Source organism: Enhydra lutris, unplaced genomic scaffold, assembly GCF_002288905.1.
Source record: "Enhydra lutris kenyoni isolate GAN:26980312 unplaced genomic scaffold, ASM228890v2 scaffoldscaffold11, whole genome shotgun sequence".
Taxonomy (NCBI): domain Eukaryota; kingdom Metazoa; phylum Chordata; class Mammalia; order Carnivora; family Mustelidae; genus Enhydra; species Enhydra lutris.
This window is the reverse complement of record NW_019154095.1, coordinates 34664454-34684427: the sequence shown is the minus strand read 5'-3', so window position 1 is coordinate 34684427 and position 19974 is coordinate 34664454. Positions and strand designations below refer to the sequence as shown.

General features: G+C 47.8%; 1 protein-coding gene across 5 annotated transcripts; it reads right to left on the bottom strand.

Moving 5' to 3' along the window:
- Positions 1 to 775: 775 nt before the first annotated feature.
- Positions 776 to 18168, bottom strand: LOC111144554 (ER lipid raft associated 2). Of its 5 annotated transcripts, none has more exons than XM_022498887.1 (12): positions 18102 to 18168; positions 16742 to 16863; positions 15371 to 15452; positions 14263 to 14309; positions 12120 to 12181; positions 11829 to 11954; positions 7782 to 7855; positions 7573 to 7631; positions 6921 to 7012; positions 6005 to 6094; positions 4239 to 4318; positions 776 to 3861 (listed from the first exon to the last, which is right to left on the bottom strand). In XM_022498887.1, exons 2-12 carry the CDS (start codon positions 16846 to 16848, stop codon positions 3667 to 3669), a joined length of 1014 nt encoding a protein of 337 aa, XP_022354595.1. In that variant the 5' UTR covers positions 16849 to 16863; positions 18102 to 18168; the 3' UTR covers positions 776 to 3666. The 5 variants fall into 5 exon arrangements, with proteins under 5 accessions (XP_022354595.1, XP_022354592.1, XP_022354591.1 ...); XM_022498884.1 differs by lacking the exon at positions 18102 to 18168 and adding an exon at positions 17114 to 17887; XM_022498883.1 differs by lacking the exon at positions 18102 to 18168 and adding an exon at positions 17397 to 17887.
- Between the last annotated feature and the right edge of the window lie 1806 nt (positions 18169 to 19974).

Below are 19974 nucleotides of genomic sequence, written 5' to 3'. Positions count from 1 at the left end.
TTGTTTATACAAAATTCAAATTGGACCAAGCATCGTGTATTTTACTTGGCAGCTTTAGGCTGGGCAACTTTCCAGAGTAGAGACTGGGACTTTCTGACTGAATTGGTATCAAAATGAGTTCTGGGTCAACTGAAATGATCTCTACCCTTTGGGCCAGAATTGCAGCAGTGAATGGATTCTTTAAAATGATCAATTTCCATAGCACCTACCAAGAATCATGCCATGTTTACAAATTAGTTGTTTATTGTTTCTACATTAATAATGGGGGTATTCATCTGAATATATTTTTAGGGTGATCTTGCACTCCACGCACTAGGGAGGGATGTTTTATTTCTTTGTATCACCTATCCTAATAATTGCTATCGCTAAATTTCACTTTAATAAAAAAGTAAATACAAAGAAGAATGATTTTATTTATCAAGACTGAAAATAAAACAGATATAAATTCACACCTTTAGTGTTGTCTAAAACAATACCTCCAGCTATTAACCCAAGGTAATTAATCCAGCACATTATTTATAGAGTGATTAATATAACAAGAATCATTTCTCATTTACAGAGGGGGTCATTAAACCGCTGGGGCTCTTTGAAAGTAGAATTAGTTTTGACTGTTCAATCAACAGCTTACACAAAAGCAGAAATAAAAAGAAATTGAAATACAAACACAAACTGATTGGCTATTACTTCCTTCCTAAGGAAGCAATAGAAGAGTGGCTCGGACCCTACCGAGTAGAACTAATGAAGTAGCCCGTTAAGTTCACAGACACAGAGCAGCCACTAGTCAACATACAGGTTTATTCTCAACTGAGGATTGAAGTTTATCTTCAGTCAAACTTAAAATGCTAAGTCAGTAAGACGACGACCTTACTTTCACTACTTACTCTCTATAAGTGGCAAAGCCAACAGTGCTGAAAGATATATGGACCCAAAGAAATTACAACAGATCATTTAGAAAACAACTTTTCTTTTTTTGGAGTCAATATATTGCCAAAATTCTTTCAATTATATTTTTCCTCCTTCAAGTTAATATGACCACAGATCCCTTCAAATTTATTTTATTTTAGTCTTATAAAAACTATTAACAAACTTTGGCTTCCTTGCAAATATTCTGTCCTTATATTAAAAAAGTGATTAAAAACAGTACGAATATGAACCACTTCCGTAAAGTTTAATGAGAAACATTCAACCAAGGTGCCTTTTCCTTGGAAAAATCCTACAAAAACTGAATTTTATAAACAGTTATGTATTTTGATAGAAGTTCCATTTACAAATAGCAGCCATGACCTTACTGCCTACAAATGTGTAGGCTGTCACATTTTACATGTTTAGGATTCCAATGTTTTAAGATCAGATTTTCTAGTGAGTGCTGAAGACACAGAATCGCACAGATTGGTTAGTCGTCCCGTGCTGAGGAAACTGCTGACTTCCATGATTTTACTATTCAGGCAGGTGCAGCTAACCGCGGAATTTAAACGGAGGGGCACTATGACATTTCTATTTTTTGTTCAAAGAGGAAGCAACATTAGCATTGAGGGAGGCAGGGGCAGCAGGATTTGACTTCGAGGCTCTTTTGTGGTTAAAGTTTATCAAGTGCAAGGGACAAGCTGTCACAGGATGTTAGTATTGGGCTTTCAAGAGAAGAACCTGAGCAAACGTGCTATTGAGAGGTGGAGAGATCCTTGCTTTTTGTTCTATTGAAGTAGTGTTTTCTGAGGCCTAGGCAGCAAATCTCGGAGTAGAGGAAGCAGAAAAATATGTATGGGGATACTAGATGTCATGTGTCATGTTGCTCCTAACAAGGGCTTAATCGCATCGAAATGGGAGGAGGGTAAGAAGATCTTAATAATGGATACCTATGTTGGCCTTGGGAGACTGTCTTCTGCAAGCACTTTCAAGCACATAAAAATCCATCATTGCCAGGAACAGTTGGCTGCTTGCACGAAGTGTGACCAGGACCACTGGTGTGAGAATTCTTAAGTCCCAGAAATGAGAATAGGGAAGGGCAACACTTGAATTAAGAGGAGTTAACATGTTGTTTCTACCTAAGCAGGCTGAATGCTCCCCAAACTCTCGACAAGCCTGGTGCTACCTGGGAGCAAGCTGGCCCGAATTCTGGGGCCATCCAACAAAGCAGAAGTCTGGGCACGGGACCAAAAATGAGGTGGGCATCTGTGCCAGAAGGTATGGTTCATAGTTTCGCTGAGGGAAAGGGGTACCGTGGTAGTTTCTTTGGTAGTGGTGGTGGGGAGGGCAGCTAATAACAAGGCCAGACCCTAAGCCAGAGTTTGTCATGGGGAAGACCAACACGCCTGCAAATGAAAGCGTAGTTAACCTCACAATCTGGTACACAGCTCATGGCCTACATCAGCTGGAACCCACCTCCTCCCTCTGATTTCAGGATATAAAAAACCTTCCTTTCATGGTTGGTCTTCTCCATCCCAAATCTCCCAGAATGACACAAAATTTTCCTAACTAGAAATGGGAAAAAACAAAACAAAACCCAACCAACAAAAAACCACCCCAAACCATTCGAACAGATTCTATGCAGCCCTTCCAAGCCAGGGACCTGGGCATGAGCTCATGACCTCCACAGCTGTCTCTGGAGGTAGAACATTCGGTCTGACTCCTGTGTGGCTGCTGGCGCCCTAGACTTCAAAACCCATGCCACTAGCGGGCTCCCTTTTTCTCACTCCGTCAGACAGACTGCCTGTAGGTAGTAAGACCAGGACATCCTTCAGGTGTCTTTCCTCCGCCCCCAGAGGTGCTCTTAGAGAACCTCCACGGTGAGAAAGATGCTAGGTCTCAAGGAACATATGCAGTTTGCCAAGCAGGTACCACGCTGGCTGAGAGACAGAGTGACCCCCTTCAGCAGCTAGTAAGACACTTGGGTTGTTTGTTCCTATCTTCCTAACGCTGAGTGGAATCAATGAACGGATTCGAGAGGGGGAAAAAAAAAAAAAAAAAAAAAAAGAACCAAATCACAGAACAGGTGAAGAGTTTTAAGAAGAATTGTGGGTGATGCCCAAACCCGGACTCTGGAATGTAGTCAGAAATCGCTGCTTTTTAAGCCCTGGGGTGAGAGAAGCTTGCAAAACCTAGCACCAGTCCTTCCTTGTGAGGGCTCGAGAGCGCGCTGCCAAAACAACTCCCATGTGCCGCCAGAAATACCAGCTAAGCCCATCGTTCTTGGCAGCGGCCGCCCCCAGCTCGGGGCGGACTCACAAGCACACAGCTACTCAGCGGCTGAGGCTCCCCCACAGGCATCCTTGGAGGCAGAGGTGAGAAAATTAGACTGCCTTTCCCCAAACGGGGGAAAGCAAATCACCTGGAGGCAACACCCTCTACCTCTCCCCCTCTGTAATGATCGAATCCCTACTTACGCCAGCGTCAAAGGGCTAAAATGAGTGTCTGGAGGGCAAAGGTCAAGCCCATGGTTCATCCATCTTAACAGAAGTCATATGACCCGCTTACCTGAATAAGACCCCAGATCATCAATCCCAGCCCTCCCTTCCCAGGAAGGGGAATAGATTTAAATCCATTTCTTCTTTTTGCTCCACAGAATGTGGAAGAGAGTCAAAGCAGGTAGTGTGGGAGGGAGGAGCATCCCGGTTCATCATTCAAAAATAAAGATCTCTTGTGTCATCCGAGGTTGTATACAAAAAACTTTCAGTTCTCCTCGGGGTCTACGTCCAAGGGCTCATCATCGAAACTCAGCTTGTCAGCCAGCCCCTCGAACTGCTTGCCCAGACCGCCTGCAGAGTCCACGAACATGTTTGGGATGTCTTTGCCGAAGTAAATCTTGCTGTTGGAAGCGATGGCTCTGTACTTCATCAGCTGCAGGTACTCCGGCGTCAGCTTCAGCTGGAAGAAACAAAGCAGAGCCCAGGTGAAGCCCCATCCAGGACAGCTCTGGGGGGCACCCTTCACAGAGGGTCTCTGTCCAAGCAGTGCGCCCCCTCGACGCTTCCAGGCCTCACGGCTCTCCGAGCGACGGGGCACTAATGGATCTGCGCGGTCAGAGCTGCCAGTCTGAGGAGTTTCTGTTTCACACGATGATACAACTTCTGCGGAAGCTCAGCTCAGGGGATGGGCAGCCCTCGTGCCCCACAGCACAGCGGCCATCCCTTCTGGCCAGGAGGGCCTTTGCCGGTGGCAGCCATCTGACATCCGGAGCTCTCAAACAACATTAGTGCAAGGCCAAATAGACCTTCCCCTCCCCAGGTGGCCCAGGGTTTTACCTTGTTGGCTTCGGCCAGCTTCATAGCGGTGTAGCACTCCGCATCGGCCTTCGCCTTCTCCCGGGCCAGGAACGCAGCATCTGCGGGCAACAGGGCAGTGAGTGCAGGGCAGAGGCCACCAGAACACTGGGCCCTGGGCCCTTCCCCCGCCTGCCTCCGTGACCTCGGGTAGACTGCTCTTTTGCCTCCTTGCTTTGGTTTCTTCTGCTGCAAAATGCGGAAAAAGGTGTTTTTCCCTATTTCACAAGTTGTGGTTGAAAATCATCCACGATGAGGTGGTGCCTGGATGGCATCCCCCTGCGGTGGGGACTAAAGATGAGCAAGGCCGCTGCTGTGCCCAGCAACCTCTCTGACAGCAGGCTCCGGAGGAGCACTGCAGCCCACTGATGCTTCCGTTTCCCTGAACTGACTCCTCTTGCCGCTCCTCCGCGTGGAAGCCGCATGGGGCCTGCCCGCACCTCGAGCCTCAGAGCTCTCCACCTCATCCCTCTTGTGGGGCTCAGCAAAAGCCCCAGGAGCCCAGCTGGAGGTGACCCCACCTAAAGAAACAGCTCGGTCCCTCTCCAACTTTGTTTCCCTTTTTATTTCCACCGCCCATTTCAAAAAGGTCCTCGTTAGCAGTGAGGAAGCTGGCACAACTCTAAATAAGGCCACTATACCCTGCGGTCCAGACCAACACCTGTTTGGACGAAGTCCTATTTCAACCTCCACTGCGCACGCGACACTCTTCCTCAATCCGATGAGACGCGCTTTCTGTCAAGCTGAGGCAAAATTTTTGCTTACTCCCTTGCCTTGAGAATGAGGCCAGCCTCCCATGAGCGCTATCTGTAGCCAAAAGCCTGGGAAGGACAGCCAGTCTGCGGGTGGGTTCTTCCTGCCCACCCCCAGCGAGACCCCGGGAGGAAGGAGGGTGGAGTCTGGCAGGGGTGCTGGCTGCAGGTGGCCGTCAAGTGGCCTTAGCACCTGATGACATGTTTTTACAAGAAATAAGAATGTCTTGTTTTGCCAAGAGCTCCCTAATGAGGAGCCACTGACCTGTAAAATCCTAGCTGGCTCCTCACCGGGCCCGCTCAAAGCCTGACAGGTCCCATAGTGAGTCCAAGTGGGCACAGCACTTGGAAGCTGGGCCTCGAGGGCCCATTTTTGTCCTAGAATTTGCTTGATTTAAGGCACCACATGAAGGAAAGGGTAGGTGGTGGGAACGAGCTGAGGGCTTAGGGGCAGGGAACTGAAGGTGAACAGAGCTCAGAAAAGCCAGCAGAGAAAACTTTCTCCAGCTCCAGTGCTATTGGTGCTGAAAAGGTGTCCCTTTCACAGCTGCCTTGGTATCCACGACAGGGGGTGTCAAGAGCAGACTTAGAGGCCGCAGCTGGGGTGTTTGCGGACATGCACGGGGGCTAGGGAAGGCACAGGGAGGAGCTGCTGTTCCGGCCTCACCTCTTTGCTCACTTCCTAGGCTCTGAGACCCTTGCCAGACAGCAGGACCTTCAGTGATTTCCTTTTTCCTTAGGCATCACATGAGCACGCCTAGCTGCACGCAGTGGATGTCTGCTGAGTGAGCAAATGCTCTCTGAAGTGGAAAACTGACGCCAGCCTGGCCCATATCTCCCCCAAAGTCGACTCAAAGCACAGAGAAAAAGTGATTTTCCAAAGAAATCATCTCGTCTTAGAACAAAGATGAAAGAACGAAGGAAATGACTGTCTCACCCCCTTGTCACAAGGTGGGGCCTGAGGAAACCTTGGGCGTTCACTTCACCTGTGCTCACCTTCAATTTCTGAAATCTTCTTCTCCGTCTCCTTCTCCATCACCTTCTGCCCATAGGTGATTTCTGCGACCTGAGCCACTTTTTCTGCCTCTACAGTAAGAAAGTTGAGAAAAGGCTCACAGCTCTGGTATTTCAAAAGCTGGACTGTTTGACCGTTCCTGAGTCTCTGATGCAGGCCGGTGAGTTAGCTCAGAAGGAGAGCCCTGCGAGGGACACAGGTGGGCTGTACCAGTGAGGGCGGTACCACAACATCGGCACAAGACAGTAAACGGAGAGACCTGGGCCCCGTAACGGAAGCGAGGAGCAGGCCCTCACCTCTCCTGTCACAAGGGTATTTCTCCTGAACGGTTAGGCTAAGGAGTAAGATACTCTCCGAACAGTTTCTCCCTGCCACTTCACTTTGGGAAGCAGTTAGTCATTGTTGATAATCCAGTGTAGTGATTACAAACCAGGTTCTGGACAGAGTCCCTGGGGTTGAACCCTGTTTCCACCAGTTACTTGCCATATGACCCTGGGCACATTATTTAAACCCTCTGGTCTTTGATTTGGGAAAATGAGGTTAACGATAGAACTTATGTCACCTGGTGGTTGTGAGGAGTACATGTGAGCACATGCAAGTGCTTTGAAAAGTACATGACCCATGATACCTGCTCGACAGGTATCAGCCATTCTTCTTATCCGTTAATGCATTAAGAAAATTTCATTTCAAACATAAGTAGAGACTCAAAACACACTGCCCCTAGCTGTGATCTGATGACTTCCGCTTTGCTTCTGGGAGTACGAATGCCACTCCTGCGCCCCGGCAAGGGTTTGGAGGGCTGTGTGATCTAACGGTGCCCGAGGCTACCTCTCAGCTTCCCACCACCCCCTCCAGCCCCCTTTGCCATGTGAGGGGATCGCAGAATGACATTCAGACCGATGAGGGCCTTCTTCCGCTCCGTCTCAGCTTCCTTCTCCACCACCTTCTGTTTCTGTGCTGCAATGAGAAGCTTCGTCTTCTCGCTTTCCCTGAAAGGGGGAAAAAAAAAAAAGCTGTAAGGCCACCATGGAAGAAGCTTCTGAGGAACTTTACCGTCTCCCGGAGAAGCCAGACTTCCGCTGAGGAGAGGCAAACTGTGAGTTCGTCCTCTCTCCTGGAAGGCTGTTGAATGTCCCAGGGAAAAGCAGGTCTGTTGCAGAGAGTAACACGGCTCTCTTTCACCTCCAAAATAACTCATTTGTGGGAAATAAAGCATAATTTACTTTGGTAAAATGCACCTGCCTGCCCACTTAACCACCTTTCGCTCCTATCGTCTTTGATATGACCCAGGAAGCACAAACAATGCCCCCTGGCCCTTTGAAAAGCAGCACTGCTGGGAAGAGTTCTCCCATGGCTCTCCACCACAGCTACGGAGCCCAGGTGACTGTCTGGATGCACCTGCTCCATCTCGCAGAGCGATGGGCTGTAATGAATACTCAAGAAGGGGAATGAGCTCCTGGCACGGCTTCAGTTAACTTTGGGATGGGATGAGGTGGGGGTGGGGTGGGGGAGAGTGGTGGGTGTAGCTTGGGCAGTAGAAAATACTCACATCAACTCGTAGTTTCTGCGGATCGCCTCAGGGATATTGGGCTTGGTCACCCGCACAGCCTGGAGGAGGAAAACAGCACGGGAAGGTGAGGGTGGCGAGGGACAGAAGCACTGCCCACTGGCCCTTCATCTTCCTGCACAAAAAGGACATCCTCTGGAAGGGGGGGATGCCCCTTCAGCAGAGCAGGCTCCCATGGTGGCCCTGCTTACTTGGATGACAAGCCCAGGGGCCATGGAGGTCAGGTCCTGTTGTAAAGCCAGCTTGAGGTTTTCGTCAATCTGATCTGGAATCAAGAAAGACGGCAAGAGTTGTTGTTACACTGTAGGCAGGGTGGAGGAAAGCATGGGGGTAGAGGACAAACTACAACACTAGTTCAAGAATGCACCCTACAGGACAAAGGGCTTTCCAAGGCAGAGGGCTTATCAGAGCCCAGAAATCTGAAGAGGGGGTAGAGGACAAACTACAACGCTAGCTCAAGAATGCACCCTACAGGACAAAGGGATTTCTAAGGCAGAGGGCTTATCAGAGCCCAGAAATCTGAAGATCCTTGGCACATCTTTCAAAGCAACATGCATCTGTAGCCGCTCTATGCAAGCTGGATGTGAGAGCATCCTTTTCCTGTGGCCTCCACATAAAATCACTGAGGCTGTAGAAAATAGCAACCTAGGGGCACCTGTGTGGCTCAGTGGGTTAGGCCTCTGCCTTCGGCTCAGGTCATGATCTCAGGGTCCTAGGATTCAGCAGGAAGCCTGCTTCCCCTCCCCCTCTCTGCCTGCTGCTCTGCCTACTTGTGATCTGTCAAATTAAAAAAAAAAAAAAAACTTAAAAAAAGAAAATAGCAACCTTGCCCAAAAGGAAACTGAGCTTTAATAAGAAAAAGGACAAACAAGTCTTGCACATTTCTTGAGTCGGGCGGCAGCCTTTTCCTAGACAATAGCAGCTAAAGAGAAGCCAGGCAGCCTGTTTTCAAGAGGAAGGAAGGTGGAGTGGCTATGCTAGGTATTTCGAAGAGAGCCAAGCCATTGAAATCCAGTCATTTGAGAAGTTTCTAAAAGAAAAATAGACTCTGACGTCAACGAAAGCCCCAAGGAAGACTATTTCCATTAAGAACTCCATCAAAGAACACAGTGGGGAAAATGAAAATTTATGGTTCTGGAAATGAGCCCGAGTCTTTTGATAGTCGTTTGCTTTGGCCCTGATTGCTCTGTGTGGAATTCACATGGGAGCGGTTTTATAGGCAAGTGTAGGAAGAGCTCTGACAACCCCCCCAACCCCCCCTCCTTGTGGCTGGGATTCTACAGCCCCCACAGCTGCCCTCTCTGGCCGGGCCTTCTCTTCCTGAGCCCTGCCTGGGAGATCCTCGGTAAGACCTTGGACGGTGCTGAGAATACTCCACAGAACCAGGTTAGGACGTCCGAATTGAATCACCTCCCTGTCAGCTGCCACCCCCTTTAAGTGGCCGTTTTTGGTCACTAGTGCCCAAAACAGGGGCCTCTGAGGAATGGCAAGTGGAACTCCCTGCCTTTAACGGATGCCCAGACTAGAATGAGGTCCACAGAAGTTCAGTAATGTGTTCATGCTAGTTAGGAACCAAAATCATACATTTGTTCAATTACTATGCTTTAATTTTTAGGGCTGTTTTACGCTTTAAAACAGCACTATCTTCAACTGTCTAATCAGTAAGCAAGAGATTTTAACGTTTCCACACACTGGATATGCTCTCACAAGCCTCTTAGCACGAGGGAGAAATGCCCCAGAAGGCAGAATCTCAGACCTGGCATGTGTTTAACAACTTGACAGCCATGGATAAACATCACATTTCATATTTTCTTTCTAAATAGGATACCAACCAAACTTTGAGATGTTCTGTGCCCTCCCTAAGTTAATAATAAATAGTCATTTATTAGACCAAATTATATCTGACTTAAAGCAGACAACCGTGGTCCTGGGCTCATAACTTTCCAGGAAAATCTGGAAGAAATATTTTGCCACAGGGCACCTGGGTGGCTCAGTGGATTAATCCTCTGCCTTCGGCTTAGGTCATGATCTCAGGGTCCTGGGATCGAGCCCTACATTGGGCTCTCTGCTCAGCAGGGAGCCTGCATCCCCCACCCCCTCTGTCTGCCTCTCTGCCTACTTGTGATCTCTCTGTCAAATAAATAAATAAAATCTTAAAAAAAAATATTTTGTTGGGTGGTTTATTATAAAAGTAATATTGGTAAGTTGTTTATACTTTATAGTCATGCAAATAAATGAGATTAGATTACATTACACAAAGAGATTGCCACGGGTCATTGCTGAATAAGAACTATGTAGTGTTTTTATAAGACAGGCATAGAGGAGGCATCAGCGTAAGCAGGGATGAGAATTACAGAGTCATGTGGGAGGGAAGTCAGGGCCATGAGTCCTGAGAGGACAGACACAGCTAGTGGAAAACCTCCCACGTTCTAGGAATGGGATTAGAGACATGAATTCCTCCTTTACAGACACAAATAGGTTCTAAGCAAGGCAGTGTTTTTGCTCGAAAGATGTAACTTTAAAAAGAAAGAAAATTTCAAAGCAATTACATTTTCCCAGCTTCACTGTACAAGAAGTTTCACTAAGCTACTAAGTTTATCTCTTGGGCAATATGAAGTTTTTTTTTTTTCTTTTCTTTTTTAAAGATTTCATTTTTAAGTAATCTCTACATCCAATGTGGGGCTTGAACCCACGATCCCGAGATCAAGAGTTGTGTGCTCCACCGACTGAGCCTGCCAGGTGCCCAGACAGTAAGAAGTTTTCTATTGCAAAACAATTTCATATTTTCATTTTCTCTTCATGGAAGTTAGTCCTTTGTCTCTTGTTGTTTCAAATGCTTTAAAGTGTTCTTTTAATGGCACAAGTTCTAAAACCAGGGCTAGAGAGAAAATAAATGCCTTTTTTTTTTTTTTTTTAAGATTTTATTTCTTTACTTGACAGAGAGACACAGTGAGAGAACACGAGCAGGAGGCTGTAGGAGAGGGAGAAGCAGGCTTTCTGCCGAGCAGGGAGCCCAGTGTGGGGAACAATCTCAGGACCCTGGGATCATGACCTGAGCCAAAGGCAGACGTTTAATGACTGAGCCACCCGGGCGCCCTGAGAAAACTAATGCTATTTTATAAAGTGCTCTCAGTTTGAAGTTAAAAACAAAAAAACAAAAAACAAAAAAACTAATAATAGCAAATTCACAGAATTTTTCTTTAAAGCATACTGAATTCAAACCCTGTAAAGTGAATTTAGATTTATTTTCTACTGCAGAGAAATTAGAAGTGATTCTGAAGATTTCCCGAATCAGAAATGTGTGCAATGGGCTCTCTCACTGAGCTCACGGGCAGCACCAGGGGTCCTCCCCCGCTCCTATCTACTCTGCGAAACATTCTATCAGTGTCCTTTTTAATGAAGATTCCTAGGAAGAGACATTGTCCAGTCCTAGTATCAGGAATAGTTGTACTATCAGCACTGGCCACTAGAAAACTAGGAAACTTCTGGCAGCAAAGCTTCAACAGAACACTTAACCACAAAAAAGCTCGAACAATCACTGAACTGTTTCTTTCTCTTGTTGCTGAAGTCAGGCTATCTTTACTTTGGTTAAAAAGGCCAAAAAGTGTGTACTTAAGCATGTGGATTCTTTTAAGTGTTTTCCTATTCATCTCTACGCATAAAGGCTTAAAGAAACTAGGAACTTTAAGCAGCTATGGTCCTTGTCCCACTTCTGGAATTAAGTGTGAACCCTACTGTCCTCCTCACCTCTCCTGGAGGCCCTTCTTTCAGTGTGGCGGACGGAGAAGCACTCTGAAGCAAGAGCCAGGAGAGGGAGGGTCTACATTCAGCTCTGCTAAGAAATAGTTCTAAAACTTTCTCTTTAGGCCTTAGTCCCCTCATCTGAAAATGAGGTTTTTGGGGTGGATAATCTCTAAGGGTCTTCTAGAATGGACTCTGTCTTCATTACAGAAGGCTGTTTTAGGGATAGTCGGAATGCTCTGCCTTCCAGTCCTCTGATTCGGGCCAGGAGTCCTCTAGTCCACCGTACGCCTGTGCGCAAGGCTCACCGGCTTTCATGACCTTCTGCCACTGTCATCAACATTTTCTAGAAGTTCTGCTTGGGACCAGTTCCCGGGCACTGGGTTCTTTGACACTTCCTGTTCCTGGGAACCCATCCTCCCCTACGGTAGCTCAGAAGTAGGCGGTTGGGGGTAACAGCGGTGGAAGTGTGCTACGGCCAGCAGAGGCTTTCTTACCAAAGAGCTCTATGTAGACCTCCTGAAGGGTGTGCACACTGCAGAACTGGTTCAGCTCGTGGTGGATCTTATTGAAGATGAGGGCCTTGTCGTAGTCAGCAGTGTAGTTCTTCACGATGTCATACACTAGGAGGGAAAGCGGGACTGCAGTCAGAAAAGGCAGGACTCCCTTTCTCAGACACAGCGGCTCTCCCTGCCTGAGGTGCTGAGACAGACGTGGGGTGGCCGTGCAGATGGGAGAACATGCTGGGCAAAGCAAGTCGGTGGCGAAGGTCAACTGGAAAAACGTACCTGCATTTGGGACCAAGAAGTTCACCACTTCAATTCGGTCAAAGTAGATCATCACACCACCACTGTTGGGGGAAGAAGGAAGAAAGAAGTCACCAGTAGGCTCTGGAACAGAGTGCCGTCTCTAGGTGATGGCATCAGGTGTGTGACCTGGCAGAAAAGGAGCAGAGGAGTTCACGGGAGGCCAGAAGGCATGAGATCTCCAAGTAGGAATCTTCCAAGCTTAGAGCAAGAACACCATCTCCTGAGAAACCACATCTCCTCAAAGTATCTCCATAAGGAGAAAAGTGAAACTTCTGGGTGCCACTAGGAAAAGGATAGTTCGTATCTGCTGAATCTGCAATGCCTTTTGATTAAAGCAATCCATTGATGGGAAAAGAAAAGTGAAGGATTTCTCAGCATTTAGAAGGCCACCGTGGGACTTTATGGTCACTGTTTCTCCCTTTGTCTTCACCATCACTTTGGTTCAGCACTTCCCTCTCCTGGCACATATTCATAATAAATAATTTTAAGCATACAGAAACGCTGAAAGAACAATACAACTCACATGCATACATGAACACCTACATTTAGCAATTGCTAACATTTTACCTTACAGATTGCTCTGCTTTTTATGCTGAACATTTTTTTTTTTTTAAGACTCTATTTATTTATTTGACAGAGAGAGAGAGAGAGAGAGAGAGAGAGCACAAGTAGGCAGAGAGGCAGGCAGAGAAAGGGGGGAAGCAGGCTCCCTGTTGAGCAGAGAGCCCAACGTGGGGCTCGATCCCAGGACCCTGAGATAATGACCTGAGCCGAAGGCAGAGGCTCAACCCACTGAGCCACCCAGGTGCCCCTATGCTGAACATTTCAAAGTGAGTTGCCGTCATGATACTCTTTCTCCCTTCACATGTTAGTGAGCAACATGCACTGAGGTATAATGACATCTTTCTATGTCCCAAATCTAAGAAAATTAACAATAATTTCTCAACGGCCTCTAATACCAGATCCTTATTCCAGTTTCCTGTTGTTCCTGTTAGGGACTGAATTGTGTGCCCTCCATAGGTCCATTTGCTGAAACTTTTTTTTTTTTTAAAGATTTTATTTATTTATTTGACAGACAGATCATAAGTAGGCAGAGAGGCAGGCAGAGAGAGAGGAGGAAGCAGGCTCCCCGCTGAGCAGAGAGCCCAATGCGGGGCTCGATCCCAGGACACTGGGATCATGATCCGAGCTGAAGGCAGAGGCTTTAACCCACTGAGCCACCCAGGCGCCCCTGCTGAAACTCTTAAAAGCCCCCTGTCACTGTGTTGAGTGAGACAGGGCCATAAGGTGGTAATTAAGACTCCATGAAGTCACAGGGGTAGGTCCCCAGCCCGACTGGACTGGTAAAGGAAGAGGCAGACACCAGAGGTTTTCTGCCTGCGTGCACCCAGGAAAGGCCACGTGAGGACACTGCAAAGTTGCCATCTGCAAGCGAGGAAAAGAGGCTTCACCGAAGACGAAGCCTGCTGGCACCTTGGACTTTTTTCCGTTCAGTCTGTGGCCCTCTCTCATGGCTGCCTGAGCTGACTCATCCAGTCCCCCTGTCTTTCATAGATGGTATTTTTGAACCAAGATCTAATTAAGGCTCACCATGCTTTTGTTTATGTCTTTTAGGTCTGCTTTCCAACCCAAAGCTCTTCCCTGTGAGGCCACCAGGTCAGCTGTCCCGTGAGATGCCCTAATTCTGGATTTGCCTGAATGTTTCCTTGTGGTGGTGGTTTGTGATTCTATTCCAATTTGGACCTTCTTTACTTGTCACCCAGACCCCTGGAATGGTGTTCTGTTTGGATTTCTAGACCCTGAGGTCAGCCCTTACCTTTACAACATTCCCCAGCTATCAAGTCATTTATCTGCTAAAAGCTTTTAGTGGATCTTCACTTATAACGGAAAAAGCCCACACTCAGCACAGAATTCAAGGTCCTCCTGAACCTGCCTACCTTCTGTGATTTTCCCTATGGCACCGCATGTCCTCGTCAAATCGGAACCAAGGGAGCAAGGAGGCAGGGAATTTGGTAAGACCACCGAGAAGGAATGCTTCTCCTTTCACTGTCTCTAACAGTGAGAGCTAACAGCCAGCCCTTCCGCCGACATAGGCTTACCCCCTTCACCCCGGGCAGCTTACCTAGTCCCGCAAGGCACATTCTTCACCTCATCTGTCTGCAGTGTGGTCTAGAAACAGAGGAGACATAAAATGGCTGTAAAATGGGCCATGAGGAGTAAAGTAACTTAGTTTTGGAATCCCAATCGCCTGGTCCTTGAGGTTATCTGGGTTGACCTTTGGCCTTGTTAAACAAGAATACTCTGTCTAATCCTATTTACACAGGGTGCCTGACTCAGAGGAACAAAGGTATCTACTCCAGCTTCACTGTAAGTGAATCACCATATGTACTAGCTGTGTAATAATGGTTTAGTTAAAAAAAAAAAAAAAGAACTTGGATTAGGAGTCCTAAGATCGTCTTTATCTCTACTGTCCTCCTTTCACTAGTTTTGAAATTAGAGGATTCTGTATTTAACCTGGCTCAGCCCCTTCTCAGCATTACTGTGAGACTCCTAAGATCCTGAGCACAAGTGCACTCTGAAAACCATCGAGCACTGGAGATGGCAGAAGAAATGAACAGGGAGAATGCTGGTGTCCCAGGATATTTTCCTGAGTCGGTTCAAAAATCATCCTCTACATCTTCTTATCCCTCTTAGCTGGACATACTTCAAAGATGGCTAGTCTATCTGAGCCAGGCCTTCTATCTGTTATAATTAATCCTACTCTTCCTTTAGATGTCATCCCACCTCACCAAGTCCAACTTTCCTCTCCCCCCACCCCTCAAATTACGTTCACATCTATGAAGTTCAAATAAGAACCAGCAAAATTACCATGTTTTATTTCCATTTATCTAGGTAACCTGTGACTGAAAACACACAGAACCACACATCCTACTTTTCCTTCTTTATCTTCAGAACATTCTTCTCTGGCTCTACCTTGAAGTGAAGAAATAATTCCCAGCTGGGGCTGATGGGTCAAGGCAATGACCCCATTCAGCCATTTCAACAATCAAATAAAGCTCCAGAGTATGTGCAGTTCATGGGGCCTCATTCTCTCTATATACACGATACATTACATATATACATTCCTTGAAGAGGCATTTACTCATCTAATGGGAAATAATTCCAAATCATTTGTTTGCCAACACCCCAAACCTGCAGAGGCCCAAACATGCCCCATAAGCCCAGTTCACCTGCACCGACTTATACGATGTGATGAAAGGAAGCATGAGATGGAAACCCGGGCCGCTGGTCGAAGTCAGAAGGGCTCCACCTCTGCAGAGGAGAGAGAGGAGATTTAGAAAGAGCTAGCAGGGACAGCCATTACTATTTGCACCCACCTTCTCTACCCCCCCATAAACATCTCATACAGAGTGACATGTGCCCGAGCCATGTCCATAGACCCCTTCCTCTCAGCTCAACCCTAACATTCTAGGAAGCCTGATGGTAAAACATAAAACCATTATTCATGCTTTCGAGGCAGGAAAAATAGGCACATGGGCCAAGTGGAATGAAGACAGCAGGATCCCTGGCAATCCTTAACAGAAGGGGAAGTCTATTTTACTTGGTCATACCCATTGAGTTTGTGGCAATCCTTGGGGGGGGCAGTTAAGTCCGGTAATACATTTACCGACTAACTGCACAAATACTGGAGTCAAGGGACACGAACAACCAAAAGAGTAATTTTAAGAACGCTTTAAAAATCACCTGCATACCTTTTTTGGGCAGTAGGGTGACCTTCAGAACCAAGTTATATGTCAAGGGTAACAAAATTAAAAGCCTTTTTTTTGGGCACATATGAGCAGCAGGTGGGGAGAAATAAAGGGGAGAACAGAGCCCAATGAAACTTTTAGAACTTGCTATTGGCAATCCAGGAATAAGCATCTCGGGCACATATAAGGAGTTCATAACGGCTTAAAGCAAAAAACTTGGGTCATGGAGGTTACTGAGAGGAAAGCAACCCAAGATTTATAAGTGCTTCTTTGCTTTGCATTACAAAGGAAAAAATACATTATTCCCCCCCCCAAAAAAACCAACCCCCAAAAACCAGCAATAGAGATGCAACGGGCTCCTCTTTCTTATAAGAATCACTACTCTTGGGCTTGCCTTGATTGATATAGATCAGTCTGAAAGATTCCTTTTTCCTGAAATGGTAATTTTCAAGAGTGGGTATAAACGAGCAGAGCAGGCTAGCTCCTCAAGTTTCCATCAAGAACTGGTGCTCATGGGAGGTAACCTTGTGGCACCAAGATTCCAGGGAGGGATGTAGGAGAAAACAATGTTTCAGAGAGGATCTGCAAGCACTGGTTTCCTTTAGATTTTGTCTCTAAATCTCTAGACACATTTATTGTCCACCACCCATGGCATCGACTTAAGACAATTAAGTTTTATATTCACACTTATATATGCATGAATGTGTGTATATGTCCCCTTCATGGTCACTGACACCACAGCTCCATTAAAAAGACTCCTTTATTCAACACAGATAATCAACAGAATCTGCTAGACAGTGACTAGGAAAGAGACATTTAACAGGCAGTTGCAAGCTTCTGTCTCTTCCTTACCTGTAATACACCCCAATATGTCCCTCTTCTATCTTGTGCACAGCTGAGAAGAGAGATGCACAAAAGAAACTGGTAGCCACAGCCACAACTGCTCCCAACTGAGCCATCAGCGAACCTGTATCCTAGGGAAAAAGACGCAGGAAAACGTGTGTGGTCCAACACGCAGGAGAAAAGTTACAACGGGGAGAGCACCTCACAAAGCTGAGCTCCCTGAAGTGGCTCAGGCCCAGCCTGTTGTACCAAGGCTAGATGTACTATGGCTAGATGTACTATGGCTAGCCTGTTGTACTAAGGCTACACGTCCAACTCTCTTCATCCTGTTCTCAGGCAACATTCCCACTCCTCCCCCAGCTGTGGGATCATATTCCCTACCTCCCCCAGGAGGCAGTGGCTCCAGATACAGCGCGCGCGGGAGAGAGAACCTAAGAGAGAACCAGTGCCAGTTGGGCAGCGTTCAGAACACAGCCTTCTCTTCCTGTGAACACGAATGTGCTGTCACTGGAGTCACTCATGCTAGTAAAAGGGAAGAGAGGCAGCTGCAGTATGTTGCCCAAATTACAGAGGATGTCAAATGACAGGCAGTTGTGGCTATGTAATTCTGGTCAGAGCCTCCCAGTCCTAATTGCCTGCCACTTCAAAGGAAACCATTATTTACTCCTTTCAGATGCTGGAGCGACAGAGTCAGCATGTGAGCAGAGTTCACATGATGGGATTCTCTGGCCTTTCGTCCATCTTCCCAATTATTCCTTTGGGTCTAAACCGGAGAGGGCTCTGAATACACCCTCCCACACACCTGCCTGGCACTTTGCACCTGATAGGTCCCCAAGCCCATGGTTAGAGGAGAAAGAGGGTTTCCCAGGGTGGGCTGACTAGGATCCTGGGTCCAACTGCGTTCAAGCACCAGGATAAGAAAGAGCTGGCATCTAGAGACTCATTTCCTAAACACTGAAGGCTCTGGAAAAACGATGGTTGACAGCAAAGTTCACAGTCAGGCGTGCCTGGGCCCACCCGCTCAGGGCGTGGATTCTGCCTCCCGGGGCTAACATAGCTCGGGCTCAGACGTCTACGGGGCGCTTATTTTACCGTGGCGGACTCCAGCTACCGATCTGCAGCTGCGTCCTTTCTGCAAACGCCCCCCCCACCCCCAACCCGCGCCCCTTCCCTGCCCTCTTCGGAGAGAGGGTCGCGCGTCCCTAGCGCCCTGGGGCTCGCGGGGAAGGGACGGAACAGAAAGGGGTTGCTTTCTCGCTCCTGAGGGAGAGAGGCTGCTGGAGCTGGGGCCCCGGAGAACGGCTGATGAGCTTCGGCCCGGAGCCGCAGCTAGGCCCAGTGCGCACACTAAGAGGCGGGGGCCGCGTACCAAGCTGTCCCTCCAGGCGTTCCGTACTCTTCCGAACCCCCGTGCAACCGTAGAAACCGCCACGCCCTCCACACGCTACTTCCTTCCGGGCCCGTCGCTTTGATGACGCCATTAGTTCACGCGAGAAGAACACCCCTTCCTTAGGTCGTCAGCCCCGCCCCCGCCCTCCGAGCTGTCAGAGTCTGCGCTTGGTCGCCAGAGGGCGCCCGCGCCTCGGTCCGGCCCGTCAAGACCTCGGTTTAGGGTTTCCAGGTTGGGGACCGGTGTCGAGTGCTTGGAGAGTGACGCGGGGGAGGACGCTCGTGGCCACGGGTGCTGAGTACGGGAGGGGTCTCTTTCCGAGATTCTAACTTTGGAATTTGCTCTGGGTTCCCTCCTCCGCCCTCATTGGGTCAAGTGTGTTGTTTTTCGGAGCAGGTACCCGCGAGTAGCGACCGCTGTTGCCCTCTGCTCGCGCTTGCCTATGGCGCTGCTGAACGGAGCACATCTTTTCATGCGTGGATTAGCCCCACAACGTCGTTCATCACACACAGTTCCTATTTTGAATTGCCCTTTATACTTTTCCAGGAGCCTTGGTCTTTGAGATCCCCAGAGCACCATCCAGCAGCTTAAGAAGGACTTATTATCCCCGTTTTAGTGAACAGAATCTTGAGCTCAGTGCAGTGCAAGGGTCGCGGTGGATGACAGTCCCCTTGACGCTTCCTTAACATCTGGAGCTTAACTGCCTTTGTAACACCTGTCCGCAGTGCACAGGGCTGGCTGTTGCGTGTGGTCTCCCCCAGGCTGGACTGTAGATTTCCTTGAGGGCGGGGACCGCGTCTGCACTTCCCGTACGTAGGTGCTCAGTAAATGCGGACTGAAGGCGCAGTGGCTCCGGGAGCAGGATCTAGGTCTCTGTGTCCTAGTCTAAGGGCATCCCGTCGTCGGCTGCCTTGGCGGTTCAGCAGCATCACATTAGGACATTTCTAATTCAGCCACTGAAGTTATTTTGTTTGCAGCAGAGAAAGAGTCCACTTGATTGCAGTGCTCAGTAAATGAAAAGCTTTTACACAGAGATGGCGGCAAGATGGTGGTGGTGGACAGATTCAGGACACAGGGAAAGGAAAGCGTAGGTTTTCCAGGCATCTCTGCTTGGAACTCAGCCTGGGTTTGTTCTGGGTGAGTCTGTGTTGGGATGTTCAGCATTGTATGGTTAAGGCTACAGGTGGGCTGCCTGGGCTCTGTGTGCCCATCGTTGTCAATGAGGGCTCTTGTCTCCCCACCCTGTCTCTACAAATCCCCCCTCCTCCCAGCTGGCCAGTCTTCGGATTGATCCTGTCCATACCTAAGAGCTTTTTGTCTCCGTGTTCAGTTTGTAATTCAGCTGGGCACGCTTAATTTCGTAGTCAAGTGAATGAGTCAGAGAAATGGAAATATTGGGGTTTATCAACCCAAGGAATGGGGGTTAGCCTGCAGCATAAAGGATTTGAGTTAGTTGTAATTTAAGAATTTCCTGACTGTTAAACTTTGGAATGAACTATGAGTAGAAGTTGTGGGATTCTGTTCCCAGGAAGCTTTCTGCCAGGCCTGGGTTGTTCAACGGCGGCGTTGCCTAGAGGCTGGGGAGGAACTTCAGGAGATGATCTAGCATTTCTGAAAATCCCTCTCTTAAGTCTCCTGTGATTTTTTCGACAATATCCACATTATCAAGCAGATAACCCTGGGATGATTTCTTTTAAGTGGTTGAGTGAAGATACTCCGCTGTCAGACTGCCTGGGTTCACATCCTGCCCTTTCACCCCAACTTGCGCCTCTTATTAACTGTATGACCTTGCAAAATGATTTATCTGTCTGTGCCTCAGTTTCTTCATCTGTAGAATGGGGGTAATAATAGT

What these genes read in the sequence shown, in the direction of transcription:
- LOC111144554 (XM_022498883.1), bottom strand. Translation starts at nt 17,429, where the DNA reads ATGCTGACTCTGTCGCTCCAGCATCTGAAAGGA. An exon ending in CTTCTTGGTCCCAAATGCAG is followed by an intron (nt 11,955 to 12,119) that starts GTACGTTTTTCC and finishes TTTCCCTCCTAG; the next exon opens with TGTATGACATCGTGAAGAAC. An exon ending in AGCTGGCCGAAGCCAACAAG is followed by an intron (nt 3,862 to 4,238) that starts GTAAAACCCTGG and finishes TGTTTCTTCCAG; the next exon opens with CTGAAGCTGACGCCGGAGTA.